This window comes from Hemiscyllium ocellatum, chromosome 42 (assembly GCF_020745735.1).
Source record: "Hemiscyllium ocellatum isolate sHemOce1 chromosome 42, sHemOce1.pat.X.cur, whole genome shotgun sequence".
NCBI lineage: Eukaryota > Metazoa > Chordata > Chondrichthyes > Orectolobiformes > Hemiscylliidae > Hemiscyllium > Hemiscyllium ocellatum.
Window position 1 is genome coordinate 28831732 of NC_083442.1, and position 26852 is coordinate 28858583.

Here is a 26852-nt window from a genome sequence, read left to right on the forward strand (position 1 = left end):
GACATATACGGGTTAGGTAAATTGACCATGCTAAATTGCCCACAGTGTCCGGGGATGTGCAGGCCAGGTGGGTTAACCATAAGAGATACAGGGTTAGGCCTGGATGCAATGCTCTTCTGAGGGTCGGTGGGGACTTGATGGGCTGAATGGCCTGCTTCCACAATGTAGAAATTCTATCCTCTGTGGATTCTGGGTACAGATGCTTAAGACCAAAGTCTTAGGAAATAAAACATATGAGAATAATAAAGGTGTGATTTGCAGGCGCTTGGACCTGCCTCTGTAACTTTAAGCACAGCTTTGCATGACTGAAAGGGGGGTTGGGGGCAGTTTTCAGTATCCACCCCCTCTCTTGGGGTAAATAATGACGGGGCTGGATGTCACAGGCAGCTACATCCCACGCCTGAAAGGTTACCTTGATCGTTTTGTGACGCAGGATGTGTTAAAAACGCCCAGGAGCCGTGCCGGGGAAACACTGTAGTGAGAGTGTGTACGTCTGTGTCCAACCAACTCGGGCGGAAGAGACCAGCCGAGATACACCAACAGAAAAGGCCGAATAGACCAATGATAGCTTCATCTCAATAAGACAGAGCGCCCTTCGCTGAACGTTCAGCCCCCTCCCAATTACCTTCCAGCCTTTAACTCACCAGGCACCAGGGAGAACAGACTGAGGATGTCGGAGAATCTATCTCTGGTGGTCCACGGACCAGGCGATATCAAACTGGTAACCCGTCTGTCTGAACAGTCTTGTCTGTCTTGCACTTGCATTGAGATCTTACTGTGTCCCAGACGGTTTCCTGACATTGGGTCTAGGGGTCAAGTGCATGTGAAGAAAGCTGGAATTTATTCTGTTTTAGCAGAACAAGTGGTCGACTACAATTAGGGACAGGCAATAAATGCTCACCTAGCCAGTGATATCCTCATCCTCTGAATGAATTAAGAAAAATCTAAAAGAATGTTTGACAGAAGTGTTTGAAATGATCACAACTGGATAAAAGAATGTATTTTGTTTAAAAATGCAATCCCCCCCCCCTTAAAATGCTGTGATCTACAGGAGGATTGAGTATCATGTGGATGTTTTAGGCAAATATTTTACAGAAAGAGAATATATAGTGAGAGTGGAAGGAAAATAATTTAACATGAATGGAATGATTCAGGAGATGGTGATAAAGTCACTGGGACTGCTAATCTAGTGGCTCCAGGCTAAAGGGTTTGGGACATAGGTTCAACACTTACCTTAATTTAAATTTAAGGAATAAATCTGGTGCTTAATAACTAGTCTCAATAATGGTAACCATGACAATTTTGTCAATACCTATATGGTTCACTAATGTCCTTTAGATTAGATTCACTATAGTATGGAAACAGGCTATTTGGCCCAACAAGTCCACACCAATCCTCCTAACAGTAACCCACCCAGACCCATTTCCCTCTGACTAATGCACCTAACACTGTGGGCAATTTAGCATGGCTAATTCACCCGACCTGCACATCTTTGGACTGTGGGAGGAAACCAGCACAGACACAGGGATAATGTGCAAACTCCACACAGACAGTCACGCAAGGCTGGAATCAAACCCAAGTCCCTGGTGCTGCGAGGTAGTGGTGCTACCTGCTGTGCCACCCAGTTTTAATGAAGGAAGTCTATCATCTTGCCCTGATCTGACATAAGTGCAACTCTGGACCCACAGTGACGTGATTGACTCTGACACTGACTGAGTAAACCATGTTAGACAGGTAGGAGGCTGGAAGAACACAGCAAGCCAGGCAGCATCAGGAGGTGGAGATGTCAACATTTCGGGTGTAACCTTTCTGCTTTGTCTATCTTGGATTCCAGCATCTGCCGTATTTTTGTCTCTGAGTAAACCATGTAACTGAAGGATAATACAGGGCTGGCAACAAATGCTGGCTTTTACCCAGTAATGTCCCCATCCACCATGGACAAGTAACATTTAATGACCAACTTGGAATATAATGATTCTGGATGACTATTTTATTGCTGAAACTTCCATAATGATTTCATCCACGGTTTCCAAGGGGTGGTTTACTTAATTGCATGTTTTTGAAAGGAAAGGGAGTCTTTGGAAGAAATAACATGACAAGGGAGCACTCGGTGAATGGCAAGACCACTCAGAAACTCAGAGGAACTGAAGAATCTCAGGGTGCTTATCCACAGATCCCTGAAGGAGGCAGGACAGGTTAACAGGGTAGTTGAGAAGGCACAGGGGACACTTGCTTTTATCAGTCGAAGCGTAGATTACAAGAACAGGGAGAATATGTTAAAACTATACAGGACTCTGGTAGGGCCACAGCTGGAGTACTGCAGTTCAGGTCACCCAACTCTAGGAAGGATGAGATTTTACAGGAAGGGGTACAGAGAAGAATCTTCCGGATGTTGTCTTGGATGGAGAATTTTAAAGAGGCAAGATTAGAATTGTGCTGGAAAAGCACAGCAGGTCAGGCAGCATCCGAGGAGCAGGAAAATCGATGTTTCAGGCAAAAGTCCTTCATCAGGAGGCAGGATAAGCTTGGGTTATTTTCTTTGAGACAAAGAAGGCTGAAAGGGGACCAGGTTGTGGTGATAAGATTATGAGGGGCATGGAGAAGGTAAAAGTAATTGTTCCCTTTTGTTGAAGGCCCAATAGCAAGGAGATGTAATTTTAAAGTGAAAGCTAGAAGGTTTACAGTGGATTCGAAGGAATATTTTGTTGAGGAAATCGGGGAACGCACTGACAGGGAGCGTAGTTGAGGTGGGAAACCTCACAACCATTAAAAAGTATTTAATAAGCAATTGAGATGGTTGACTCTTGATCAGCACTGGAATCAAGGGTTATTGGGAAAACATAGCAAAATGAATATGAGGGATGATGGATCAGCCGTAATCCTATTGAAGTATAGATTAGAGTGGTGCTGGAAAAGGACAGCAGGTCAGACAGCATCCGAGGAGCAGGAAAATCAATGTTTCAGACAAAAGCCCTTCATCAGGAGTGAAAAATCGATTTTCCTGCTCCTCACTCAGATGCTGCCTGCCCTGCTGTGCTTTTTCAGCAACACTCTAATCTCGAGTCTGCTTTCCAGCATCTGCAGTCCTCACTTTTGCATAATCCTACTGAAGTAGACTTGGGCTGAATGGTCTACTCTGGTTCCTATTATGTATGGCCTTTGAAATGGCATGACATTCATGGTTATGGGTCAAATTCTGAAAGTAGGACCAGAGTAGATTTAGAGTAGTTTTTTTTGTCAATGCAGACTTGATGGGCTGAAGGGTCTAGTTTTGTGATCGTATGGTGGTGACTCCTGTCATTGTGATTCTATTGTACTTTGCCCAGAACGTTATGCTGCAGTGATGACTGAGAGGCAAGAGGTCTTTCCCCCCCCTCCGCCCTCACCGTTCACCATTCAGGCTATCTGGGAACCATACAATCTGCTACGTTTTTGGTCATAAAATCCTCAATGTCCATTTCTATCACAAAGTGTATTTCTTCTCTTTGCAGGAGAAGCGCCCGATTCCAGAACCAGGACCTGATGGTAAGTATGTTCTCCATAAGGTTTCCTGAGTGCAGTTTTTAAGTGGCCTACTTTCTCTCTTGGTGACCCATTTTACAAGCACCCCGCCCTAACCAGTAAGGCAGGTTCCAGCTTTAACACAATCATATCACAGTTTGCAGGCTTTTTATATCCTTTATTGTCAGTTCACTTCTTCTCCAATATCAAAAAAGATAGCTTTGACAAAAGGCCATTAACAGTTGGAGTGTATAAGTGCTTTACTAAGACTTTGTGATAAGGCTTGCTAATAGTTCTTAAAGAATGGCATACTGAATTTTAGCTCTTTTGTTTCCAGTTTAAAAATAACATCTACATGCATGTACAGCAGTAAGGAATTTGACATACCCAATTGCTCGCTCTCAATATTAGAATAGGGCTTCATGCAAGCTTTATGCAGGGGGATGACTTTGAGAAATGAACCTTAAAGAAGCAATCTCCCTAAATCCGGTCCTTAGTTGTTTCAATGTCAGTGAGATTCATTGGCAACACCATTGAAAGAATCTCATCATTCTCTTAATGAGGAAAATAGCGAACAGTGCATAATTTATTATAGTTATTTTAATCCACCTGTTCGGATGCTATTGGAAGGACATTGCTAAACTTGAAAAGGCTCAGAAAAGATTTGCAAGGATGTTGCCAAGGTTGGAGGCGGTTTGAGCTACAGGGAGAGGCTGAATAGGCTTGGGCTGTTTTCCTTGGAACATTGGAAGCTGAGGGGAGGTCTTATAGAGGTTTATAACATCGTGAGGAGCATGGTTAGTCAAGGTCTTTTTCCCAGGGTGGGAGAGTCCAAAACTAATGGTAATAGGTTTAGGGTGAGAGGGGAAAGATTTAAAAGGGACCTAAGGAGCAACTTTTTCACACAAAGGGTGGTACGTGTATGGAATGAGCTGCCAGAGGAAGTGGTGGAAGCTGGTATATTTACAGCATTTAAAAGGCATCTGGATAGGTACATGAATAGGAAGTGTTTCGTGGGATATGGGCCAAATGCTGGAAAATGGGACTAGATTAATTTAGGATATCTGGTCAGCATTGACGAGTTGGACAAAAGGGTCTGTGTCTGTGCTGTACATCTCAATAAAAGTATGTGCTGTGACACACATCCAAGCTGGTAGGATTTGATCCCAGACCCTTCTAAGTCAATGATAAAGACACTACCACTGTGGGCCAGGGCAGTGTCCTCTTAATATGAAGCATCTCGACAATTAATCTTTACATTGTGCCCATTACTTCACAGCAATTTTTTATATTCATTTAGTTTAGTTTTTCCTTCAATGCCACACACTGTCATGACTTGGAATTGTATCACCGTTCCTTCACTGTCGCTAAATTAAAATTCCAAGTGCTCTCCCAGTACCTCCATACCACATACCCCACAGTGGTTCGAGAAAGGAGCTCACTACCATCTGATTTGAAACACATTCAAAGCTATGGGCCATGTGGTGGTAAGTGTGGACTTTGAGTGGCGTTGACAGTGCAGACTCAATGGCTGAAGGAGCCTCTTCACATTGAATCTCTCCAGTGTGGGAGCAGGCCATTTGGTCCACACCAACCCTCTGAACAGCTTCCCATCCAAGACCCAGCTCCCTACTTTACTTATCTCATGGCTCACCCACCTAGCCTGCACATGATTTATGTAACCTGCACATCTTTGGACATTGGGATGAAACTGGAGCACCCAGAGGAAACTCACGCAGACATGTGGAGTACATGTAAACTGCACACAAATAGTCATCCAGAGGTTGGCATTAAACCTGAGTCCTTGGCACTATGAGACAGCAGTGCTAACCACTGAGCCACTGTGCCACCCTGTACCCTGTGCTATCCTGTTCTTCTGAACAGTATAATTCTATGATTCTCTAGGGAAACAAGGGATAGCTAGGACCATCCACATCCTACAAACAAATAAACAAATGTCATCTATAAGCTTGAAACAGAAGAATACATCCTTGCACCCCAATACCAACAGTCCAAATGGCAGTTCTGGTTTTGGTGAGGTCAGGATAGGGGAATCTACATGATATTATAAGAGGAATAGATAGGGTTGATTGTGAGAATCATTTCCCCATGGCAGACATGGCTAAGACCAAAGGACATAAGCTTAAGATGAGGAGTCAGTTGTTTATAGGGAATCCAAGGAAAGATATTCTCCCCCCAGGTGAGTGGTGTAAATATGGAACACATTGCCTGAGAAGGGTCATAGAGATGTACAGAACGGAAACAGACCCTTCGGTCCAATGCGCCCATGCTGACCAGATATCTGAAACCAGTCTAGTCCCATTTGCCAGCATTTGGCCCATATCCCTCTAAATCCTCCCAATTCAAGTTCCAATCCTGATGCCTTTTAAATGCTATATTTATACTACCCTCCACTATTTCCACCGGCAGCTCATTCCACACATGCACCACCCTTTGCATGTAAGAGTTGCCCTTAGGTCCCTTTTAAATCTTTCCCAGCTCACCTGAGACCAATGCCCTCTTGTTCTGGACTCCCTCACCCCAGGGAAAAATCCTTGTGATTAACAATCGGCCAGTTTGCACTTTCAATTAGGAGGGTGAACTTAGTGAACTTAGCTTATTTGTGAACTTAGATGTTTTAATTGTTAATATTGGAATGAGCCCAGTTGATCTATGAACTCTCTCTGGATATGTTTTTGTCAGTGCACATGCTATCAAACATAACCCTGAGTAAAAATAATGCATTACACCAATTCTCTTCAAATAAATCAAATCTTAATAATTTAGGATAGTAATTTAATTGGGCTATTTCAGTGACATCTTAAATTTACTTTTATTCTAAAACATAGATTTAGCTCAAAAAAGCCATGATATCTTTCTGCTCAGGGCTGTTTAATGGTTTGAAATCAACATTATACATTTCTTGCTGTGCTGTGCTTTCAGAGGTGCTGTTGAAGGTACATTCAGTCGGGATCTGTGGCTCCGATGTGCACTACTGGCAGCACGGAAAGATCGGCGATTTTGTTGTCAAAAAGCCAATGGTTTTGGGGCACGAAGCCTCAGGGACTGTGCACAAGCTGGGGCCTGGAGTACAACACCTGAAAGTAGGTCAGTGCACAAAGTACACATTCACAAAACTAAAAGAGAAAGAAGGAAATTGCTAGATATTGAAATTTCAGGATGGCGCAAAACACATTTGCAACCGACTTAAATGCTTCTGAAACGTGATCACTGTGACAAGGCAGGAAATGCGGTTGCCAGTTGTACACAACGAGTTCCCTTAAAGATCAATGAGGTAACAAGATCATCTGTTTAATGATGTTGATTGAGAGATAAACATTAACCAGACACTGGAGAACGTTCTTCTCCTGCTGATTAGTAATGCCATTGAACTCTTTACCTGAGAGGGACAAGACAGTGGAGCAGTCACTCAGTGTGTCAGCCTGGATTATGTGCGCAAGGACCTGAACCCACAATCTTCTGACTCTATGATGAGACTGCTACAAAGTGAACCACAAAACTTACACTTGCAAGAAGAAACATACCTGCCTTTAAGACATCTTTCGGAGTCCAATTTTCTCACTGAACTTCAAGGGCAGAAATTAATCATATACTATTTTAATAATCTATATTTGAATATGCACCATTTATTTAGTTTTCCCAAATTTAATTAAATATTGTTGCTAGTTCTTAAGTCCTAAGGATTAGAGTTCAATTTAATTAATTCCAGAAGTAAAATCCAGATTAATATAAAAGGCTCATGACCTGCTTGATTCCCACTTACAGTTGTAGTTTTTTGAGCATCTTGCCTGACAAGAGAAATAAATTGACAAAATGATCTTACTTTTTGCATTGGGTAAAGTTTAAACTGAGGCCACATGTGAGATCATAAAACCTTGGACCATCGCAAAACACTAATGGTATCCTTTGATCCATTATTTCTTGTGCCTGCTGTTGAAAGAGCTGTGCAATTATCCCGATCCCACCATTTCGATCTTGCCCTGTAGCCCTTCAATTTTATCACAAATGTTTCCTCTGCTGTAGGTGACAGAGTATCTATTGAGCCTGGTGTCCCAAGAGAAAACTGTGAATTTTGCAAAATTGGACGCTACAATCTCTCTCCAACGATTTTCTTCAGTGCTACACCTCCTGATGATGGGACTCTTTGTCGATATTATGTCCACAATGCCAACTACTGTTTCAAGTGAGTTCCTCATGCTTGGTCAGATGCTACTAGCTTTGACATCTGCATCCCTGAGTTTTGGGAATGGGAACATTGGCCATGGACTGCTGTATGCACGGGTATTAGATAACATTTGTGAGATCGTGATGTGGGGGTGCCAGTGTTGGACTTGGGTATACAAAGTTAAAAATCGCACAACACCAGGTTAGAGTCCAACAGGTTTAACTGGAAGCACACTAGCTTTCGGAGCGACGCTCCTTCATCAGGTGGTAGTGCTGATTGTACACCGCAACCACCTGATGAAGGAGCAGCGTTCCGAAAGCTAGTGCTTCCAATTAAACCTGTTGGACTATAACCTGGTGTTGTGTGATTTTTTTTTGTAGATATTTTTATTGAAATTTAACATTTTTGCAAATTTACAAAAATAAACAAAACTCTCAAATACAAACACTGATGTACAATTAAATCATATATACAATAGTCATAATTTAACAAAGAAAAGAGAAAGAAAGAAAACAAAAAAGAAAAAAAAAGAAACGAAAAAAGAAAGAAAAAAAAACTCAACTTTCTACTAATCTAACCTATAACTAACCAGAGTATATACCTAAGTCTCTTACATGCTCGGAATGTATAAACATCAAATATAATAAAACCCGTATTCGCGCAGGATTCCTCTCCCAAGGGGCCCCGGAGCAGCCCGGTCTGAAATCTTCACTAAATAAAAGCCCTTGTTAGGATAGCCGAAATATCTGCATTTATATAATTCAAAAAGGGCTGCCATATTTTATAAAATAATTCAGTCTTTCGGTGCACCATATTTGTGAGGAAGTCAAGGGGGATATATTCCATAATTAATCTGTGCCAATTTGAAAGTCCAGGGGGGCCCTCAGCCACCCAGTTCACCAAAATAATTTTCCTTGCACAGAAAGAGAGAATAGAAAATAGTCTCTTCCCATGCATATCCAGAAATGAGAGATTCGAAAAGCCCAAAAGGAGAGATACAGGGTCCACTCTAATTTCCGTTCCTAAAATTTCTGTCAGGGTATTTGCCACTTTAATCCAGTAAATGCGGATTTTCTGACAAGTCCACAGACAATGTACAAGAGTACCCACCTCTATTTTGCATTTAGGACACATTGGAGATGCTCCTGCCTTAAATTTTGCCAGTCGAGCCGGAGCTATATGGGCCCTATGAAGTATCTTTAGTTGGATAGCCTGAGTTCTGTTACAGATAGCAATTCTTCTAGCATTTTCCCAAATGTCATTCCACATATCCTCAGAGATTTCTAGCCCCAAGTCCTGCTCCCATGTTTTAAGCAGGTCATCCATGTCTCCTGAGACTCCATCATGTAGCAAATGGTATATAGTACTAACGGAGGATGCCCCCGCTGGTCGTAAGACATTACTTTCTCTGTCTGATTTATAAAGACTATCTATTAATGTAGTCTTCCTCTGTACATAATCTCGAACTTGGAAGTATCGAAAGAGATCCCCATTAGGTATTCCGAATTTCAGACGCAGCTGCTCAAAGGACATCAGGATCCCATCTTTAAATAGGTCCCCTAAGCATGAGATGCCCCTGGATCTCCAGAGTTTAAAGGTGGCATCTGTAATCCCCGGTTGGAATCCCCATGCGCCTACTATTGGTGCATGGGGGGATGTTTTATGTGAGTTACCCTCATTTTGCCGCATTATATTCCAGGCCTTAATTGTATTTAATATTATGGGATTTTTACAGTGGTCTGTAATGATTTTCCTCTTATCTGAAAATAAAAGGTTAATAAGTGGGTATTTTACTTGGGAGGCTTCGATATCCAACCAAATTGATTGTGGATCAGATGAAACCCAATCAGCTATGTAACTTAGTAGGGAGCTTAACTGATATTTCCTAAAGTCTGGGAAGTCCAGTCCTCCCCTTGCCTGTGGAAGCTGTAGCTTCTTCAGCTTAATAAGGGGCCGTCTATGGTTCCAAATAAAGGAGCCCAACCAGCCATATAATTTACGTAGGGCTAGCCTTGGCAGCATCAGCGGGAGCATTCTCATAGGATATAAGAGACGGGGCAGAACATTCATTTTAATTAATGCTATTCTCCCTAGCCAGGAAATCGGAAGGTCTCTCCATCGCTGGAGGTCCTGCCTTATCCTTTCCATTAATTGTACAAAATTAGCCCTATACAGCTGATCAAATACTGGCGTGATAAAAATACCTAAATATAAGAAGCCCTCCAGGGACCAACGGAAGGGAAAAGGGGATCCGTCCATTAAGTGGGGTATCATAGCCAGACCACCCATTGGCATGGCTTCCGATTTTGAAAAATTAATTTTATAGCCTGAGAATGCACTAAATGTATTAATAACTTGAATTAGACGAGGCACTGACATTAAAGGATTACTGAGGAATAAGAGAACGTCATCTGCATAGAGGGTAATTTTGTGTTTACCTGTACCAATCCTCGGGGCCGTTATATTAGGATCAGTCCGGATGGCTTCTGCTAATGGTTCGATTATCAGTGTAAACAACAATGGTGAGAGAGGACATCCTTGACGGCAGCCCCTACCCACACTGAAGCCATCCGATCTTAACCCATTAGTAATAACAGCTGCTTTGGGGTCATTATACAATGTTGAAACCCATTTGGTAAACACCTGTCCAACGCCAAACCTTTCCAATGTGTAAAATAAATATGACCATTCAACCCTATCAAATGCCTTTTCCGCATCCAATGAAATTACTACTCCTGGTATCTTTCCCTGATGACAGGCTTGGATCATATTCAAGACCCTTCTGATATTATTGGATGATCTGCGGCCCTTAATAAATCCCGTCTGGTCCTCCTTTATAATATATGGCAGTACCCTTTCTAGTCTTAGTGCTAACATTTTTGAGAGAATTTTAAAGTCTACATTTAGTAAGGATATTGGTCTGTAAGATGCACAATCTTCTGGGTCTTTTCCTTTTTTGAGGATAAGAGAAATATTTGCTTCTTTCAGCGTGGGCGGGAGACAGACCTGACTATGCGCAAAATTATACATATCCATAAGTGGGTCAACCAATATTCCTGTAAATTCTTTATAGAATTCAGCTTGAAAACCATCCGGGCCCGGTGCTTTTCCGCTCTGAAGTTGCCTAATTGCCTCAAGTATTTCTTGGACTGTTAAAGGGGTATTTAGGGCCGACACCTGTTCCGGAGTCAGGCCCGGAAAGGTCAAATTTTTAAAAAATGACTGCATCCTCCTAATCCTATCTTCACAATCCTGCGATCTATATAGTTCAGAATAAAATTCTTTAAAGGTCGCATTGATCTTTTTATGATCATGAGTCAGGGTACCTGTACTTTCCTTGATGGTCGGAATAGTTTGAGGGGCTTTCTTTTTCTTTGCAAGAAATGCTAAGTATCTACCCGGTTTGTCGCCATATTCATATAATCTTTGTTTCGCAAATAATATTTCCCTTTTAGCCGTTTGAGTAAGCGCGGTGTTTAAAGCTGTCCTAAGAGCTGTAATCCTCTGCAATTTTGTGATAGAAGGTCTATCAGCGTATGCTGTTTCGGCTGCTTTTAGGCGAGCTTCGAGCAGACGCTGTTGCTCTCCCTTCATTTTCCTCTGGGTCGCTGAATAGGAGATGATCAAACCTCGTGCATAAGCTTTGATGGTCTCCCACATCATTGACGGATTGCTAGCCGTACCAGTATTAATTTCTAAAAAAGTTTTAAGTTCTTGGGAGAAGTACTTTAAAAATTTGCTATCTTTTATCAGGAAGGGGTCCATACGCCAATGTCGAGCAGATGTCCCATTGTTCTTTACCTTAGTTTCCATGTATACAGCGGCATGGTCAGAGATTGCTATAGTACCTATTTTACAGGTTGCTATAGAATTTAGAAAAATCGATGGGGCAAAAAACATATCAATTCTTGTGTGACATTTATGTGGATTAGAGTAGAAAGAAAAATCTCTACCCTGTGGATGGAGACATCTCCATACATCTACCAATCCTAATTCTTTATTCAGGTCCGCCAGTTGTCTAGATCTGGGAGATACTCCAGCGGCACTCTTGGGAATCCTGTCTATTTCCGGATCCATAATACAATTAAAGTCTCCCCCTATAATTGTATGACGGGCACCAAAGGCCATCAGTTTTGAAAAAGCTTCCGTTATGAATTTAAAGGGGTGTGCCGGGGGGCAGTATACATTTAAGATCCCATATTCCTCTCCATTTATGAGGGCTTTAATCAAAATATATCGTCCAGATTCGTCTTTTATCTGATTTAGAATTTTCAAAGGGAAGTTCTTCCGGACAAGGATAACGACTCCCCTGCTTTTTGAATTAAAAGAGGAAAAAAAGGCCTGATCAAATCCGCCCTGTCGTAATTTTAAGTGTTCTTTATCCGACAGGTGTGTCTCCTGTAGGAGAGCTATATCAACTCTCTCCTTCTTAAGATTTGATAATATTTCCTTCCTTTTAACTGGCGAATTACTCCCCCTGACATTCCAGGTGCACCACTTAACCGACTGTTCAGCCATAATCATCTGGACAGATCCGAGACCCCTCGGGAGGGGAAACCCTATCTAGAACATCCCGAGCATGGAGCATACAAGATTTACAAAAGTAAAGATTCTCTGATACACTCAAAACAATATAACAAAAAACTCTTTCTAAGTATAAAAAATATAAAACATTCCGAATTGGAGATTTTCTCCCTTGTTCCCAGGGAGCGTCACTTCCTCTCCTACAGTCCATCTTACCCTCTTCCAACCAGTGCCCCACCCTTGACCCAGGTGTTCCTCAATAAAATGAGGAGAATTCAAATATAATATAAAGCTAGAGTTAACAGTGAACACCCCACCCCCACCCACACCCACATCTAAATATATTTGGGAATATTAATACCATATATAACTATAAGATTACAATCTCAACATGTAATACTTAAATATAATACCACAAAATAACAGGGGAAAGAAAAACAACCCCGCTCCTAAAAACAGAAGTAAAATAGAATAAGGTAACCACCTCTCCCCATCAACATTAACCAAACGCCCCAACATATATATAAATACATACACACATAGGGGGAAAGATAAGAAAAGATGAAGGGATGTAAACCAAAATAATGGGAAAGGCAGACCAGCGTCCACAATCTCTTACAGTTTATTTAAGAGAGTCCAAGAATTCCTTAGCCTTCTCCGGTGATCCGAAGTTATATATGGATCCTTCGTGGCTAAGGCGTAGCGTCGCTGGATATCGTAAGGAGTACTGGATATTTAAGTCCCTTAAACGCTTCTTCGCCTCATCGAATGCCTTCCTCTTTCGGACCAAAGCTGGGGAGAAGTCCTGGAACAGCATGATCCTGGATCCTTTGTGGGTCATAACTTGGGGATCTTTTCCCAGATTTCTTGAGGCTTCCAGGAGCATCTGCCTCTCCCTATAGCTCTGCAGCTGGAACAGGACCGGGCGTGGGCGCTGGGTTGAGCCGGGCCCACGTACTGTGACCCGGTAGGCCCATTCTACCCTTACCTGGCCTGATCCAGCCTGCAGATTTAAAAGTTGTGGCAGCCAATGCTCTAAGAATGCTGTCAGCTGACCTCCCTCTTCCTGCTCGGGCAGGCCCAACAACCGAATATTTTTTCTACGACATCGATTTTCGAGGTCATCAATGTGGTTTTCTAGGTTCTGGACTCGATTCTCGAGAAAACGGATGTGGTCGGCTGTTGATTTTATCCCAGTCTCTGAGGCTGCGGCCTTCGACTCCACCTCTCTGACTCGGCACTCCAATTCCTGAATGTCTCTGCCCTGCTTCTGCAGCTCGGCTGATAGTGCTTCTCTGCTCTGCCGAGACTCATCGATAAAAGCATCAATCTTCGCCTCCCACCTGGCAAACATCTCCTCAAAGCTCATCTTCATTGGTAAATCTCCTGAAGTAGCTGAAGACACCTTTGTTGCAGCTGAAGAGGGAGAGGGTGGGGGAGGGGTCCCTGCTTTCTTAGAGCCGCCTGTTCCCTTCCCTTTACCCATTTTCCAGCTAGTATTAGACTATTTAAATGTACTAATAGGTAACTATTTAAGGTTAACAACTATTATAAATGGTTTAGTGAGTGTGGTGGGGGTGGATAGCCCACTTTTCCCAAGTTTTGGGTAGAGCACTGTGGACTCAGTCTTGCTGGGTCGCCGCCATCTTGGATCCCCCCCTGTGATTTTTAAATCTGTGAGATCAAGACGTTAATTAGGCTGTTATGAATAGAGTTGTGTTCTTGAGATTATTATACAATTTCATCCATACTACTACATGTCTTTTTAAACTGTAAGTTAACGCACTTGCATGGTGGCCTTGTGGTTAGCATTGCTGCCTTGCAGTGCCAGGAACCCAGGTCTGAGTCCTGCATTGGCTGACTGTCTGTGTGAAATTTGCACATTCTCCCTGTGTCTGTGCAGGTTTTCTCCAGGTGCTCCAGTTTTCTCCCACAGTCCAATGATCTGTAGGTTAAGTAGATTGGCCAGAGGGAATGCAGGGTTACAGGGATGGGGTTAGTCTAGGTAGGATGCTATTCGGAAGGTTGGTGTGGATTTGATGGGTTGAATGGCCTGCTTCCCCATTGTTGGGGTTGAATGATTCTTAATTAAGATAGTGGAATTATTAAAAATAACATTATGTAAAGCAGCTAATAGCAAAGGCTGATTGAGACTGTTGAAAGTGATTGCATCAAAGAATAGCAATGTATATTGGTTGCATTGGCTGCTTTGCCATGTAGAGAGTACCAATGGTTTGAGTTCAGTTCTAACAGTGCTGTGTTGACCTCCCCCGAGGCATGATGCCCCTCAGGTAAAACCTCACCACGAGTTGGCACTCTCTAGTGAGAAAGTGTCCCTCTGGGAATTTGGTTGTTGCTATTATGATGACCACTGGGTCATCTTGCAATATTTGCTGTAAATGTAAACAGAATTCACTTCCTGCAGTGAATTTGTATGTAGTCTTGTTCTTGGCAAATACATTCTATTTGAATTGTAAAACTATCGATGCAGTGCTGAGTTAGCTTCTTGCCACTCCTCTCCATCCTCTACTCGCATGTCAGTATTTTAAACTGAGATGAGTTGCAGGACTGGTTACGATTCTAAACCTGTCCTTTCTATTCCCACTCTAAAACTATCCAGTATTAGAATACAAACTGCACTTTCTCAGTATGCTTTGGTTTGCAGCAAATCAGCCCTTCTGCTTTCAATCTACAAACATGTCACCGTTCTGGTTGCAGGCATGGGCAGCAGCTTGGGGAAATCGAAAATGATAAGATCACTTCCAGTTTTACCTCAAAATGCCAGAAAAGCTGGGAATCACTGGCAAACTATAATGGCTTTTGAAAAAATATTTTAAGACTCATGGTGATTGTTTAGCTGTAGTCCAGTGGGCTGACACTAGACCCCATCCGTGATTTTTCCCTAAAGTCCTGAAAACATTTCCTTTTCATTAATCATTTCTCTACCAGATTGTCAAATATAGATAAAATGACAAAATATAAAAGTATCAAGGCCCAGTTCCCAATATATTATTGCACATGTATTCGCAAAGAGCTGTACTTAGACACTGAGACAACAAAGGTGTATCGGCTTATCAATATCAATCTGAAGTACACAATAAATGCAATAAAATTAAACTGAATTCACTTCCTTCTGTGAATTCATGAAAAAGTCTTATTCTTGCAGATACATTCTGTCTGAACTGTACAATTATAGATACAGTGCTGAGTTAGCTTCCTGTCACTGCACTTCACCCCCTACTCTGTCAGTCAGTATTTTCAACTGCGATGAGCTGTAGGACTGGTTAGATCTCTAAAACTAACCTTTCTATTCCCATTTCAAAATGGCTAGCATTCAAATGCAAACTGCATTGGGATCTGTTTTATGTCCTCAAATTGATATGTGAATGGACTTTCAAAACCATATTTATTTGGTGTGCTTTGTCCATATTAAATAATGATTTTGTGTCAACATTGTAAAGTTGGTTCTGTTTTTTATTGTGTGGTACAATAGTCCATCCCATAAATTAGGTCATGATTTGTATACATTAGTAACGGATAGGGTTATGCATTGATTGTGGATAAGTGGAGACAGCAAGAAATGATAGACACCCTCAATGTACCTTTTCAGGTTGTGTACGTTCTGTTTCAGTGGATTGCCATCTGGTACTGCCCGGCCAAAGATAAGAAATGATGTGAAAAGCTTTCAAGGTGACAAAAGGGTCTAACGTTTGCAGCATCTCTTGTTTCAGGCTTCCTGAATGTGTGAGCTTTGAGGAAGGTGCGATGATTGAGCCACTTTCTGTTGGGATTCATGCCTGTCGTAGAGGTGGAGTGCGCATGGGACAAAGAGTCCTCATCCTTGGGGCAGGTAGGGCAGTGGCCCATGTAGATTACTTGCTACTGACGTCAGTAACAAAATGGATTGGTGAGAAATTGATGCCAGTTTCCATGCTGTTTTAAACTGAGCTCAAGCTGGAACACACTGTTGCATTGTAGGGATCTCTCAAGTCAATTGAAAAATAACTTGGATTGAGCCATTAACAATCATATAAACCACTTTCAGAAACTGCATACGTATGGTGAGAGGTATAGTCAAGGGGAAGTCTAAAACAATGATTCACTATAGAGACTAAATATGTCTTGTGTTCTTAAATGGATTTGTTGCTCCTTTATTATTTGGAGAGAAATGCTGTTATTTCCGATAGGTCACAATATCGCTTGTTCAGTTAGTTCAATGTAGATGTTAAGTTCATAAGACCATAAGACAGAGGAACAGGAATTAGGCCATTCAGCCTATTGAGTCTACTCCACCATTCAATCATGGTTGATAAGTTTCTCAATCCCATTTTCCTGTTTTCTCCTCATAACCCTTGATCCCCTTAACAATCAAGAACCAATCTATCTCCATTTTACATATACTCAATGATCTAACCTCCACAGTCTTTTGTTGAAGTGAATTCCATAAGTATTCATTTTACCAGCCCAAAGTCTGGCAACTTATCTGAAGTTAGTCACATTATCGGCCTTGCTGTCTCCCAAGTTCTGAAATTGGTACTAATTGTGTGAATTTACAGATCACTGTGATCTTCTGGTTACAGCACTGAGACTCAAAGGAAAACAGGACATGTTCAGCTTGCGGTGAATGCACTATTGAGTGTGTTTATATTGCAATCCTGAAAGGGAACCTGCTCCATTGACCAGGGCGGTAAGCAGATGGAATCCAAAATAAAATCCAAGTGTCAACGTGAACCACCATCAGATATTTTTAGGCAATATCAGTAGATATGAAAATTGTCCACAATCAAAGCAAAGAACTCACATTTTTCACGCAGTTATTCTTCTTTCAGTTTTGTAGAAAGACATTGTTCCCAGTGAAGGAAATCTCTTCTCATGTTAGCCATGTACCTCCATAAAGAATGGAGTCATAGACTCATTGAGGTCTACAGCACAGAAGAGGGCCTTTTGGCCCATCAAGAGTGTGCTAGTCAAACACAAGAAACTATTCTCATCCCATTTTCTCGCATTTGGTTCATATATTTGGACAGGAGAAACTGAGAACCGCAGATGATAGACATTAGATTTGAGAGTGTGGTGCTGGAAAAGCACAGCAGGTCAGACAGTATCCAAGAAGCAGGAGAGTTGACGTTTTGTGTATAATTCTGATGAAGGGCTTATGCCCGAAATGTCCATTCTCCTGCTCCTCCAATACTGCCTGACCTGCTGTGCTTTTCCAGCACCACACTCTCAAATCTAATGTCTATCATCTGCGGTTCTCAGTTTCTCCTGTCCAATTATATGCCTTGATATCGCAAATGCACATCAAACTGCACCTTCATCATGATGAGGATTCCTGCCTCTACCACAGTTACAGGCAGTGAGTTCCCAATTCTCACCACCCTCTAAGTGAAAACGTATTTCCTCACATACCTGGCTTTTGGGATGCTGCACACTGTGGGGCTGTAAGAGAAGACAAAGAAGAAAGAAATTGTGTTGGTTAAAAGGCAAAATAAGCTGATGAGTTAGAAATCTCAATTTGCATAAAATAACGCATCTTTGCTCCAGTACTTTGCATGTTATCTGTCAACTTTTCATTTAGGGACAATTGGTCTTATGAACCTGCTAGTCGCTAAATCTATGGGAGCGGATCCAATTGTAGTTGTAGGTAAGGTTACGTTTCTGTGAATTTAATGTCATTTCTTTAAATAAAATGCCTGAATGTTATGCTTTTGGTGATTACTGGGGGAACCATAGGGTTAGTACATGGATAATGGCCGTTCAAAACTACTTCAATTAGAACATTTAACATTTTTGGGTGACACAGTTGAGTGGGAATAAGAGTTTGGAGGAGGATGCAAAAAGGCTTCAAATCGATTGACACAGACTGAGTGAATGGACAAGAACACGGCAGATGGAATATAAATGTGATGAGGTTTGAAAAGTGTAGAAGGCTGAAGGAACATAAGTGTCCTTATTTATAAGTCACTGAATATCTACTGCAGCTCAAGATATCCAAGGGTTGGGGCCTGTAGGAGCCCTACAGGATATTCTTCACAATCCTTTCCGTGGATTGACACCTTGGAGAAGCTTCAGAGTTCATTGATCCCAAGAGCAATGCTGTGAGGAAGTCTCAAATCCAGACATAGTCAGCCATGATGGGCAGGTTGGAGGGGAGGAACCAGACAAAGTAGAATCCGAAACAAGTACCAGTAGTGATCCAGGCTGAGGATACATCTGAAAGACATTTGGACAGGTTTGAAGAGGAAAAGTTTAGAGGGAAAATGGGCCATGCACAGGCAAGTGGAATTAATTTAGTTTGGGAAACTGTGTCAGTATGGATGAGTTGGACCAAAGAGTTTTTGTTTCTGTGCTATATGACTCTATGAAAGCTAACATGGAGCAAGTAATTTGGAAGGCAAACAGTATGTTGGAACTTGTAGCGAAAGGACTGACACAGGGAGAAGAATGTCTTGCTTCAACTGTGCAGAAAGCACTGGTGAAACCACACCTGGAGTAATAAAGGGTGCAGGATTAGTGGTGCTGGAAGAGCACAGCAGTTCAGGCAGCATCCGAGGAGCAGTAAAATCGACGTTTCGGGTGAAAGCCCTTCATCAGGAATAAAGGGTGCAGCACAGTTTAACCAATCTGATTCCTGGGATGGTGAAGAGATTGAGGAGACAGTCTCTGTATTCTCCAGGGTGAAGTTGCTGCTGGCCCTGTGCTTGTTGGTGCATCTGTCCCTCTTCCTTTTTTTGTGCCTTTGTTGTAACACCCTTGCTGTCAGCTGCTACAGGGATGCCACTGGCAATATTTACTGTGATGCCGCATTCAATCAGACTGTAACGAGAACTGAGTGAAAATATTGACTGGATGAAGAAACAAGCATCCTGTGCATGTTCCTGACTGGACTTGGATCGCTTGTTGTGGGTGGTATCCATCAACTTCTGAAATCTAGAAAAAGATGATGGTAGCTCAGTGGTTAGCTCTGCTGCCCCATGGCAGAAGGGACCCAGGTTCGATTCCACTCTCGGGCAACTGTCTGTGAGGAGTTTGCACGTTCTCCCTGTGTCTGTGAGGGATTCCTCCCACAGTCCAAAAATGTGCAGGTTAGGTGGATTGGCCATGCTAAGTTGTACATAGTATCCAGTATCTATTGTTCCTCCACTAATTTGATTAGATTACTTACAGTGTGGAAACAGGCCCTTCGGCACAACAAGTCCGACCCGCCAAAGCACAACCCACCCATTCCCCTACATTTACCCGTTTACCTAACACTACAGGCAATTTGCAATTCACCTGACCTGCACATCTTTGGACTGTGGGAGGAAACCCACGCAGACACGGGGAGAATGTGCAAACCCCACACAGTCAGCCGCCTGAGTCGGGAATTGAACCCAGGTCTCTGGCACTGTAAGGCAGCAGTGCGAACTACTGTGCCACCGTGCTGCCCAATTCCTTCAGGATACTAAACACCTTGTGCAGGCTAGGTGGATTGGCCATGGGAAATGTGGCGTGGGTTCTGGGGACGTTGCTCTTCAGAGGGTTAGTGTGGACTCAAAGGTATGAATAGCCTGTGTCCACACTGTTAGGATTCTATGATTCTAACTTCCAAAGTAGAGATGGATGCAGCTAAGTGCGGTAGTGTTGATGTGAGTTGGATTTTTCTGGAAACCTTAAAGTAAACCGTGCAGAGCAGACGAGACGAAACATCTCCAAAGAGGTCACACTGGAAGAGATCAAAAAGAACTGTTGGATCAGATGGATTGTAACAATTGCCAATGGCAAACTAAAACAAGTCCTCCCTGCAGAGGGACGTGGAGCACAGTCCTCCCTGCAGAGGAACATGGAGTATAGTCCTCCCTGCAGAGGGACATGGAGCACAGTCCTCCCTGCAGAGGGACATGGAGCACAGTCCTCCCTGCAGAGGGACATGGAGCGCAGTCCTCCCTGCAGAGGGACGTGGAGCGCAGTCCTCCCTGCAGAGGGACGTGGAGCGCAGTCCTCCCTGCAGAGGGACGTGGAGCGCAGTCCTCCCTGCAGAGGGACGTGGAGCGCAGTCCTCCCTGCAGAGGGACGTGGAACGCAGTCCTCCCTGCAGAGGGACGTGGAGCGCAGTCCTCCCTGCAGAGGGACGTGGAGCGCAGTCCTCCCTGCAGAGGGACGTGGAGCGCAGTCCTCCCTGCAGAGGGACGTGGAGCGCAGTCCTCCCTGCAGAGGGACATGGAGCACAGTCCTCCCTGCAGAGGGACATGGAGCACAATCCTCCCTGCAGAGGGACATGGGGCACAGTCCTCCCTCCAGAGGGACATGGTGCACAGTCCTCCCTGCAGAGGGACGTGGAGCACAGTCCTCCCTGCAGAGGGACATGGAACACAGTCCTCCCTGCAGAGGGACATGGAGCACAGTCCTCCCTGCAGAGGGACGTGGAACACAGTCCTCCCTGCAGAGGGACATGGGGCACAGTCCTCCCTCCAGAGGGACGTGGAGCACAGTCCTCCCTGCAGAGGGACGTGGAGTACAGTCCTCCCTGCAGAGGGACGTGGAGTACAGTCCTCCCTGCAGAGGGACATGGGGCACAGTCCTCCCTGCAGAGGGACACGGGGCACAGTCCTCCCTCCAGAGGGACGTGGAGCACAGTCCTCCCTGCAGAGGGACGTGGAGCACTGTGGTACTTTGCACTTGTGGAACAATGGGGTACAAATTTCAGCATACAGGCATCTCCAATTTACAAAGATCTGACTTACAAAGGCAGTCCCAAATGGTTGTAATTTTAAATATCTAACAAATAACCATTTCAATTACTTATGGTTGGCTACTTTATATTGTCCTGTCTTGTGTCCTGACTTACGCATGAGTTGACTTGCAGTCAGATTCAGGTATGAAACCTACGGGCTACCTGTCCTCATTCCAGTTCAGTCATAACAGTGTTGAGATTAAATGTCAACAGTAATTCAAAGCAGCTCAAGCAGTTGAACTGCTTACTCCTCTTGTCCCTATGTCCCTATAAAACAATGTAGTATTGGTTAAACAAAAATACATTTACTTTCATTGACAGTGCCAGCCTCTTGTGAGCAAATGTGTTGTGCGTGGAAGAATTTCACTTGTCATTATACATTTCCCTCATAGAGGCAAATAATCCTTAATTTATTTAAATCATAAAGCCTTCTTTTGCAGGTTTATCTCTAGCTACTTGAGATTTTATTGCCCTGTGGTATTATTTCAGACCTGGTACAAGAGCGATTGGACATGGCAAAATGTATGGGTGCCTCTTGTGTTTGCAAGATGGAAAAGAACACATGTCCTCGAGAAATGGCATCCAAAGTCAAAACTGCTCTTTGTGGTATGCCAAACGTATCTATTGAATGCACTGGGGCAGATCAATGTGTACAGACAGCTATCCATGTAAGTACTGAAGCTGCAGCATTGACTTTGAGTCAAATGATTTTTCAACCAGTTATGTTTGCAAGATAGCTCGTGATGGATCTCTGTGTATTTTCTTTCTAAAGCTGCATCTATTGCTTATCCATTAATTCCTTAAGGAAACTAAACATCTTGCCCCACGTGCAACTAAGAGTCAATCACATGGTGTAGATTCACATGTATGTTTAGACCTGACTGGGCAAGAGGCTCTGGAATTTGTGAACTGGTTGGGTTTTTCGTACAAATTGCTTATTTTCCTGGTTAATTTTCTGGTGACATCCCCAATTTTTACCAAATTTGTCGAATCACATATCATAATTTAACGCCTACATTTTTTGTGTCATCCTGCTAAGCCTGTGCTTCACTCTGTCTAAGACCAGTATATCCCTCTTAATAGACCGTCCACAATTACTCCACATATAACTTCATATAGTTGAATCCAGACTTCTACCTCCTAGTATTTTAGCTCATCATATATAAAGGCTCACATCCCCTGAGCATAAGTTCCTTTGAATCATCAAATCCCTACAGTGTGGAAACAGGCCCTTAGACCCAACAAGTCCACACCAACCCTCTGAAGAGTGTTACATGCAAGCCCATTCCCCTACCCTATTACTCTAGATTTCCCCTGACTAATGCACCTAGCCTACACATCCCTGAACGCTATGGACAATTTAGCATGGCCAATTCACCCAACCTGCACATCTTTGGACTGTGGGAGGAAACCGGACCACCCTGAGGAAATGCACAGAGACATGGGGAGAATGTGCTTGGAGTTCCTCACCTGTGGCTGGAATCAAACCTGGGTCCCTGGTGCTGTGAGGCAGCAGTGCTGATAAATCCCCATGTCTCTTTGCACCACCACTGCATTTAGCTTTCCATCAATTAGAAAGTATCCTGTCCTGTGTTCATAGTGGATGATTTCAAATTTGCCTTCAGCAAAATCCATTTCATAGAATCCCTACAGTGTGGAAGCAGGCCATTCGGTCCACATCAATCCTCCAAAGAGCACCCAGACCCACCCCCTTACCCCTGTATTTCCCGTGGCTAACTCAAGCCAGCCTGCAGATCCCTGGACACTATGGGCAATTTCCCATGGCCAATCCACCCCAACCTTCACACCTTTTGGACTGTGGGAGGAAACCAGAGCACCTGGACACAGAGAGAATGTGCAGATCTGAGGGTGGAATTGAACTCAGGTCCCTGGCGCTTGACACAGCAGTGCTGACCACTGAGCCACCATTTTACGTTAGCCAACGTATCAGTATCACCTTATACATTGCTGACAATGACTGGAAAATATACATGCACCTTTTCTGGACTTTCCCTAGATTTACATTTAGAATATCCAACAGTGGCACAATGAAAGCTATAGGGATATCTTGTTTATGTTTAAGAATTTCTTAGACTCGAAATTTATCTTTTTTTTAAGGCTACCAACCCAGGAGGAGTTGTGGTTCTGATTGGTTTGGGTAACACGAACACGTCTGCCCCCTTATTAACTGCGACAACACGTGAGTTGGATATCCGAGGAATTTTCAGATACTGTAACACGTAAGTGGCAAAGAGAGCATAGTTAGTTTTCAATTAATAAAAAGTTACGGGCCCACAAGTTTTGCCTGTTTGACTGTGGTTTTATTTACATTCTTCCATTTAACGTGTTCAGATGTAGTTTGATCCACTTCTGGAATAGTTGGGAACTGAAACTAAGCCTCCTGGCTCAGAGGTAGGGATCTTACCACTGTGTCATTAAAAACCCATATGCTGCGGCGTTCATTACAAAGGGTAGAATTTCATCCGGGTGACTGGATCTCATCTGCATTGCTGCCTCTGGGTAACATGCTCTGTCCTCGGTGCCAATCAGACACTTAAATGGCCAGAGCCAGCCTTCCGCGGGATCAAGGTTTTCAAAGATACCCATCCCCATGAGAGTAGCAGGCCACCCTGAGGTTGGCAGCTTTCTATAGCAAGCAGCACCACCTGTGGGTATCCTGATGGTAATGCCCCTACCACAGGTCCTCTTACTGATCCTGAGCTGAAGTCAAAGGGCAGGAGTGATACACTGGCTGGGGGCATTGGGATAAAAGGACAGGGAGTGCGGTTCCAAGTGGTCCACTCCCTTTTTGATGCTGAGCTCCTCATCTAGCTTTGAGTGGCTGACAGCAGAGCCCACAGACAAGTGTGCCTAGGGTTTTTCTTTGCTGTTCAATAGGGCCCTGCCTGTCAATGAATGTCCATTTAAAGGCTTCGCTTTGTCTTTGAGTGAGATGGTCTGGGCTTCCTCACCTGGATACTTTCTTGGATTAATTAGTGTTTGATATTTGAGGCCCTGGTACAGATATCCAAAGATGTGCAGGGGCAAAAGACCGAAGGGGCGAGTTTTTCACACAGAAGATGGTACATCTATGGAATGCGCTGCCAGAGGAAGTGGTGGAGGCTGGTACAATTGCAACATTTAAGAGGCATTCGGATGGGTATATGAATAGGAAGGGTTTGGAGAGATATGGGCCGGGTGCTGGCAGGTGGGACTAGATTGGGTTGGGATATCTGGTCGGCATGGACGGGTTGGACCGAAGGGTCTGTTTCCATGCTGTACATCTCTATGACTCTATGACCAGGTTATAGTCCGACAGCTTTAATTAGAAGCACTAGCTTTTGGGGCGCCGCTCCTTCCTCAGTTCGTTGTGGAGGACACAATTGTAAGACACAGAATTTATAGCAAATGTTTACAGAGAGATGTAACTGAAATTATCCATTGAAAAATACCTTGATTGTTTGAGTCTCTCATCTGTTAGAATGACCATGATAGTTTCACTTCTTTCATATGTAAAAGTTACATTCTCAGGTTAACTGTAACAATTAGTGTCAGTCAGGTACTATGTTGAAGGTGTTTAACCCCCTGTGTTTCCTGTCCATGCCATGATGTTTAGATTGATTCTAATCTAAAAAGTGAGTTAACAGAGTCTTACATGGATTCAGGCAGATTTTGAGCAAAGTACAATATAACTCTGCAAGTACAAATTCACCCCACAAAATATATGTATATATGTGCGTGTATGCGCACGCGTGTGTGTCTGGTATGGGGGGTTGTGAGTGTGAAAGAGAGTCTATATGTGTGTATGCGAGTGTATAAAGTGCCTTAAGTCTGTGAGAGGATGCATGTGTGAGTGTGGGAGTGTGCGTGTCTGTAGGAGTGTGTGTGTGTGTCTGGGGTGAGGGTGTTGTGAGTGTCTGTGAGAGAGTGTATATGTGTGTGTGTGAGTGTAAAATGGTCTAAGTCTGTGAGACAATACATGTGTGGGAGTGTGAGTGCCTGTAGGAGTGTATGTGAGTGTCTGTGTGTGTCTATAGGTGTGTGTGCGTGTGTGTGTATGTGTGTGTGTCTGTGGGGGGGTGGGGGGGGAGTGAGGTAAGAGTGTCTGTGTGTGTATAGTGCAATGGTGGTCACCTGTAGTGTGACATGAACCCAAGATCCCGATAGTCTAGATCAGAATCCTTTCCAAGTACTCATTCCATCCCGACCCCAGGCACCTGTACAAGAAGGGGAGCAACACTGATTTGAGGAATTCATGCTTTAGTTCTTTATTCGATTGCAATGTCAGATGTGCAGGCTGAGAAAGTATTAGCCTGAGGCGGATTCTTTACAGAAGCTGAAAACTGTTTGGGTGAATCTATCTTCTTTGCTTTTTTTTAAGTGCAAGTTAGTTGAAACTGATCAATGCTGGCTTTGAAAGAGCAGCTATCAGGGGAATATTACACAAGCACAAGGTTGTGGTGAATTCTGGACTCTAGTAGCTGAGCGTGGGGCTCTAAATGAAGGGAGTATTTTTTTTACTCATTTGTGGAACGTAGGCACCATTGGCTGGGCCCAACATTTATTGCCCGTCCCTAGTTGCCCCTTGAGAAGGTGGTGGTGAGCTGCCTTCTTGAACCGCTGCAGTCCATGTGCTGTGGGTTGATCCACCGTGCCATTAGGGAGGGAATTCCGGGATTTTGACCCAGCCACAGTGAAAGAACAGTGATATATGTCAAAGTCAGGATGGTGAGTGGCTTGGAGGGGAACTTGAAGGGGGTAGTATCTTCCCAAGTATCTGCTGCCTTGTCCTTCCATTTGGAGGTGGTCGTGGGTTTGGAAGATGCGGTCTCTTGGTGAATTTCCGCAGTGCATCTTGTAGATATCATGGTCATACTGTGCTCCACGAACTGTGGCCCCATATCAGGACTTGGAAAATGTGACAGCCTCTCTGTGAAACCGGCAAGATTGGTTGGGGAAAGGGGTACAGAGGAGCTGGGGTGTCTGTGAAAGTGAGGGGGCCTGGTCTGGTAAACTGGGAGCACAGCTGGTACAAATCTGTCAGAGCTCCATGGAGCTCATACCAACGTTGCAGTTTGGAACTCCAAGGTTTGTGCAAGTGGCCCCCACTTGGGACCCTAACCCCCACTTTGGGAAGCCCTGTTTCAATCAGAATCAATAAAATGGACCTTGGTGTACAAGGTTTAAATGGTTCCAGTTTGCACCGACTGTAGGACAACAGCCGGAAATATGTTCCAGTTGATCATCTCGTGTTTATTGTCGCTTTTTATTTAGGTGGCCCACGGCCATAAACATGTTAGCTTCAAAGAAGGTGGATGTGAACCCAATGATCACACATCGTTTCCCCTTGGACCAGGCCATCGAGGCATTTGAGTTGGTGAAGAAAGGTGGCGGACTCAAGGTGATGATTAATTGTGAGGAGCCAGAAAAGAAGGAACACAAACAGTCGAAATCACTGGAAGAATGTCAGAAACAGTGTCAGCAGCTTCTGCAGCAGTGTCAGCAGCAGTGTCAGCAGATGCAGAAAGAACAGAAAGAGCATTGTGGGCGCACTGCTGGTCACTAATGACCTTGCTTATCCCGCCCACAAGGTGTGACACATGCACAGTGCAGACCTGAGGGCTATGTTTTCAACAAATAGCTGTTTCCAAGTCTGTAATAAACACTCTGATTGCATTTCTAAGATGTGTGTTTAGTAAAGCTTCATTGTTGCATCATTTTCTCCAGTTCCCTAGTCCAGTGGACAGTGAAGAAGGTGATCTCAAGAATACAACGGGACCTTGATCAGATGGGCCAAGGAGTGGCAGGTAGAGTTTAATTTCGATAAATCTGAGGTATTTTAGAAAGGCAAATCAGGCTGAACTTATACACTTAATGATAAAGTCCTGGGGAGTATTGCCGAACTGAGATCTTGTATTGCAGGTTCAT

General features: G+C 43.6%; 1 protein-coding gene across 1 annotated transcript; it reads left to right on the forward strand.

The window, feature by feature from the left end:
* The first annotated feature begins 467 nt into the window (after window positions 1–467).
* Window positions 468–26607, forward strand: LOC132834696 (sorbitol dehydrogenase-like). The gene is made up of 9 exons (XM_060853657.1): window positions 468–721; window positions 3492–3525; window positions 6445–6609; window positions 7546–7705; window positions 15943–16061; window positions 17790–17855; window positions 21414–21592; window positions 23043–23164; window positions 26199–26607. Exons 1-9 carry the CDS (start codon window positions 671–673, stop codon window positions 26488–26490), a joined length of 1188 nt encoding a protein of 395 aa, XP_060709640.1. The 5' UTR covers window positions 468–670; the 3' UTR covers window positions 26491–26607.
* The last annotated feature ends 245 nt before the right edge of the window (window positions 26608–26852 follow it).

What these genes read in the sequence shown, in the direction of transcription:
- LOC132834696 (XM_060853657.1), top strand. Translation starts at nt 671, where the DNA reads ATGTCGGAGAATCTATCTCTGGTGGTCCACGGACCAGGCGATATCAAA. An exon ending in GTGTACAGACAGCTATCCAT is followed by an intron (nt 21,593 to 23,042) that starts GTAAGTACTGAA and finishes CTTTTTTTTAAG; the next exon opens with GCTACCAACCCAGGAGGAGT. An exon ending in ATTTTCAGATACTGTAACAC is followed by an intron (nt 23,165 to 26,198) that starts GTAAGTGGCAAA and finishes CTTTTTATTTAG; the next exon opens with GTGGCCCACGGCCATAAACA.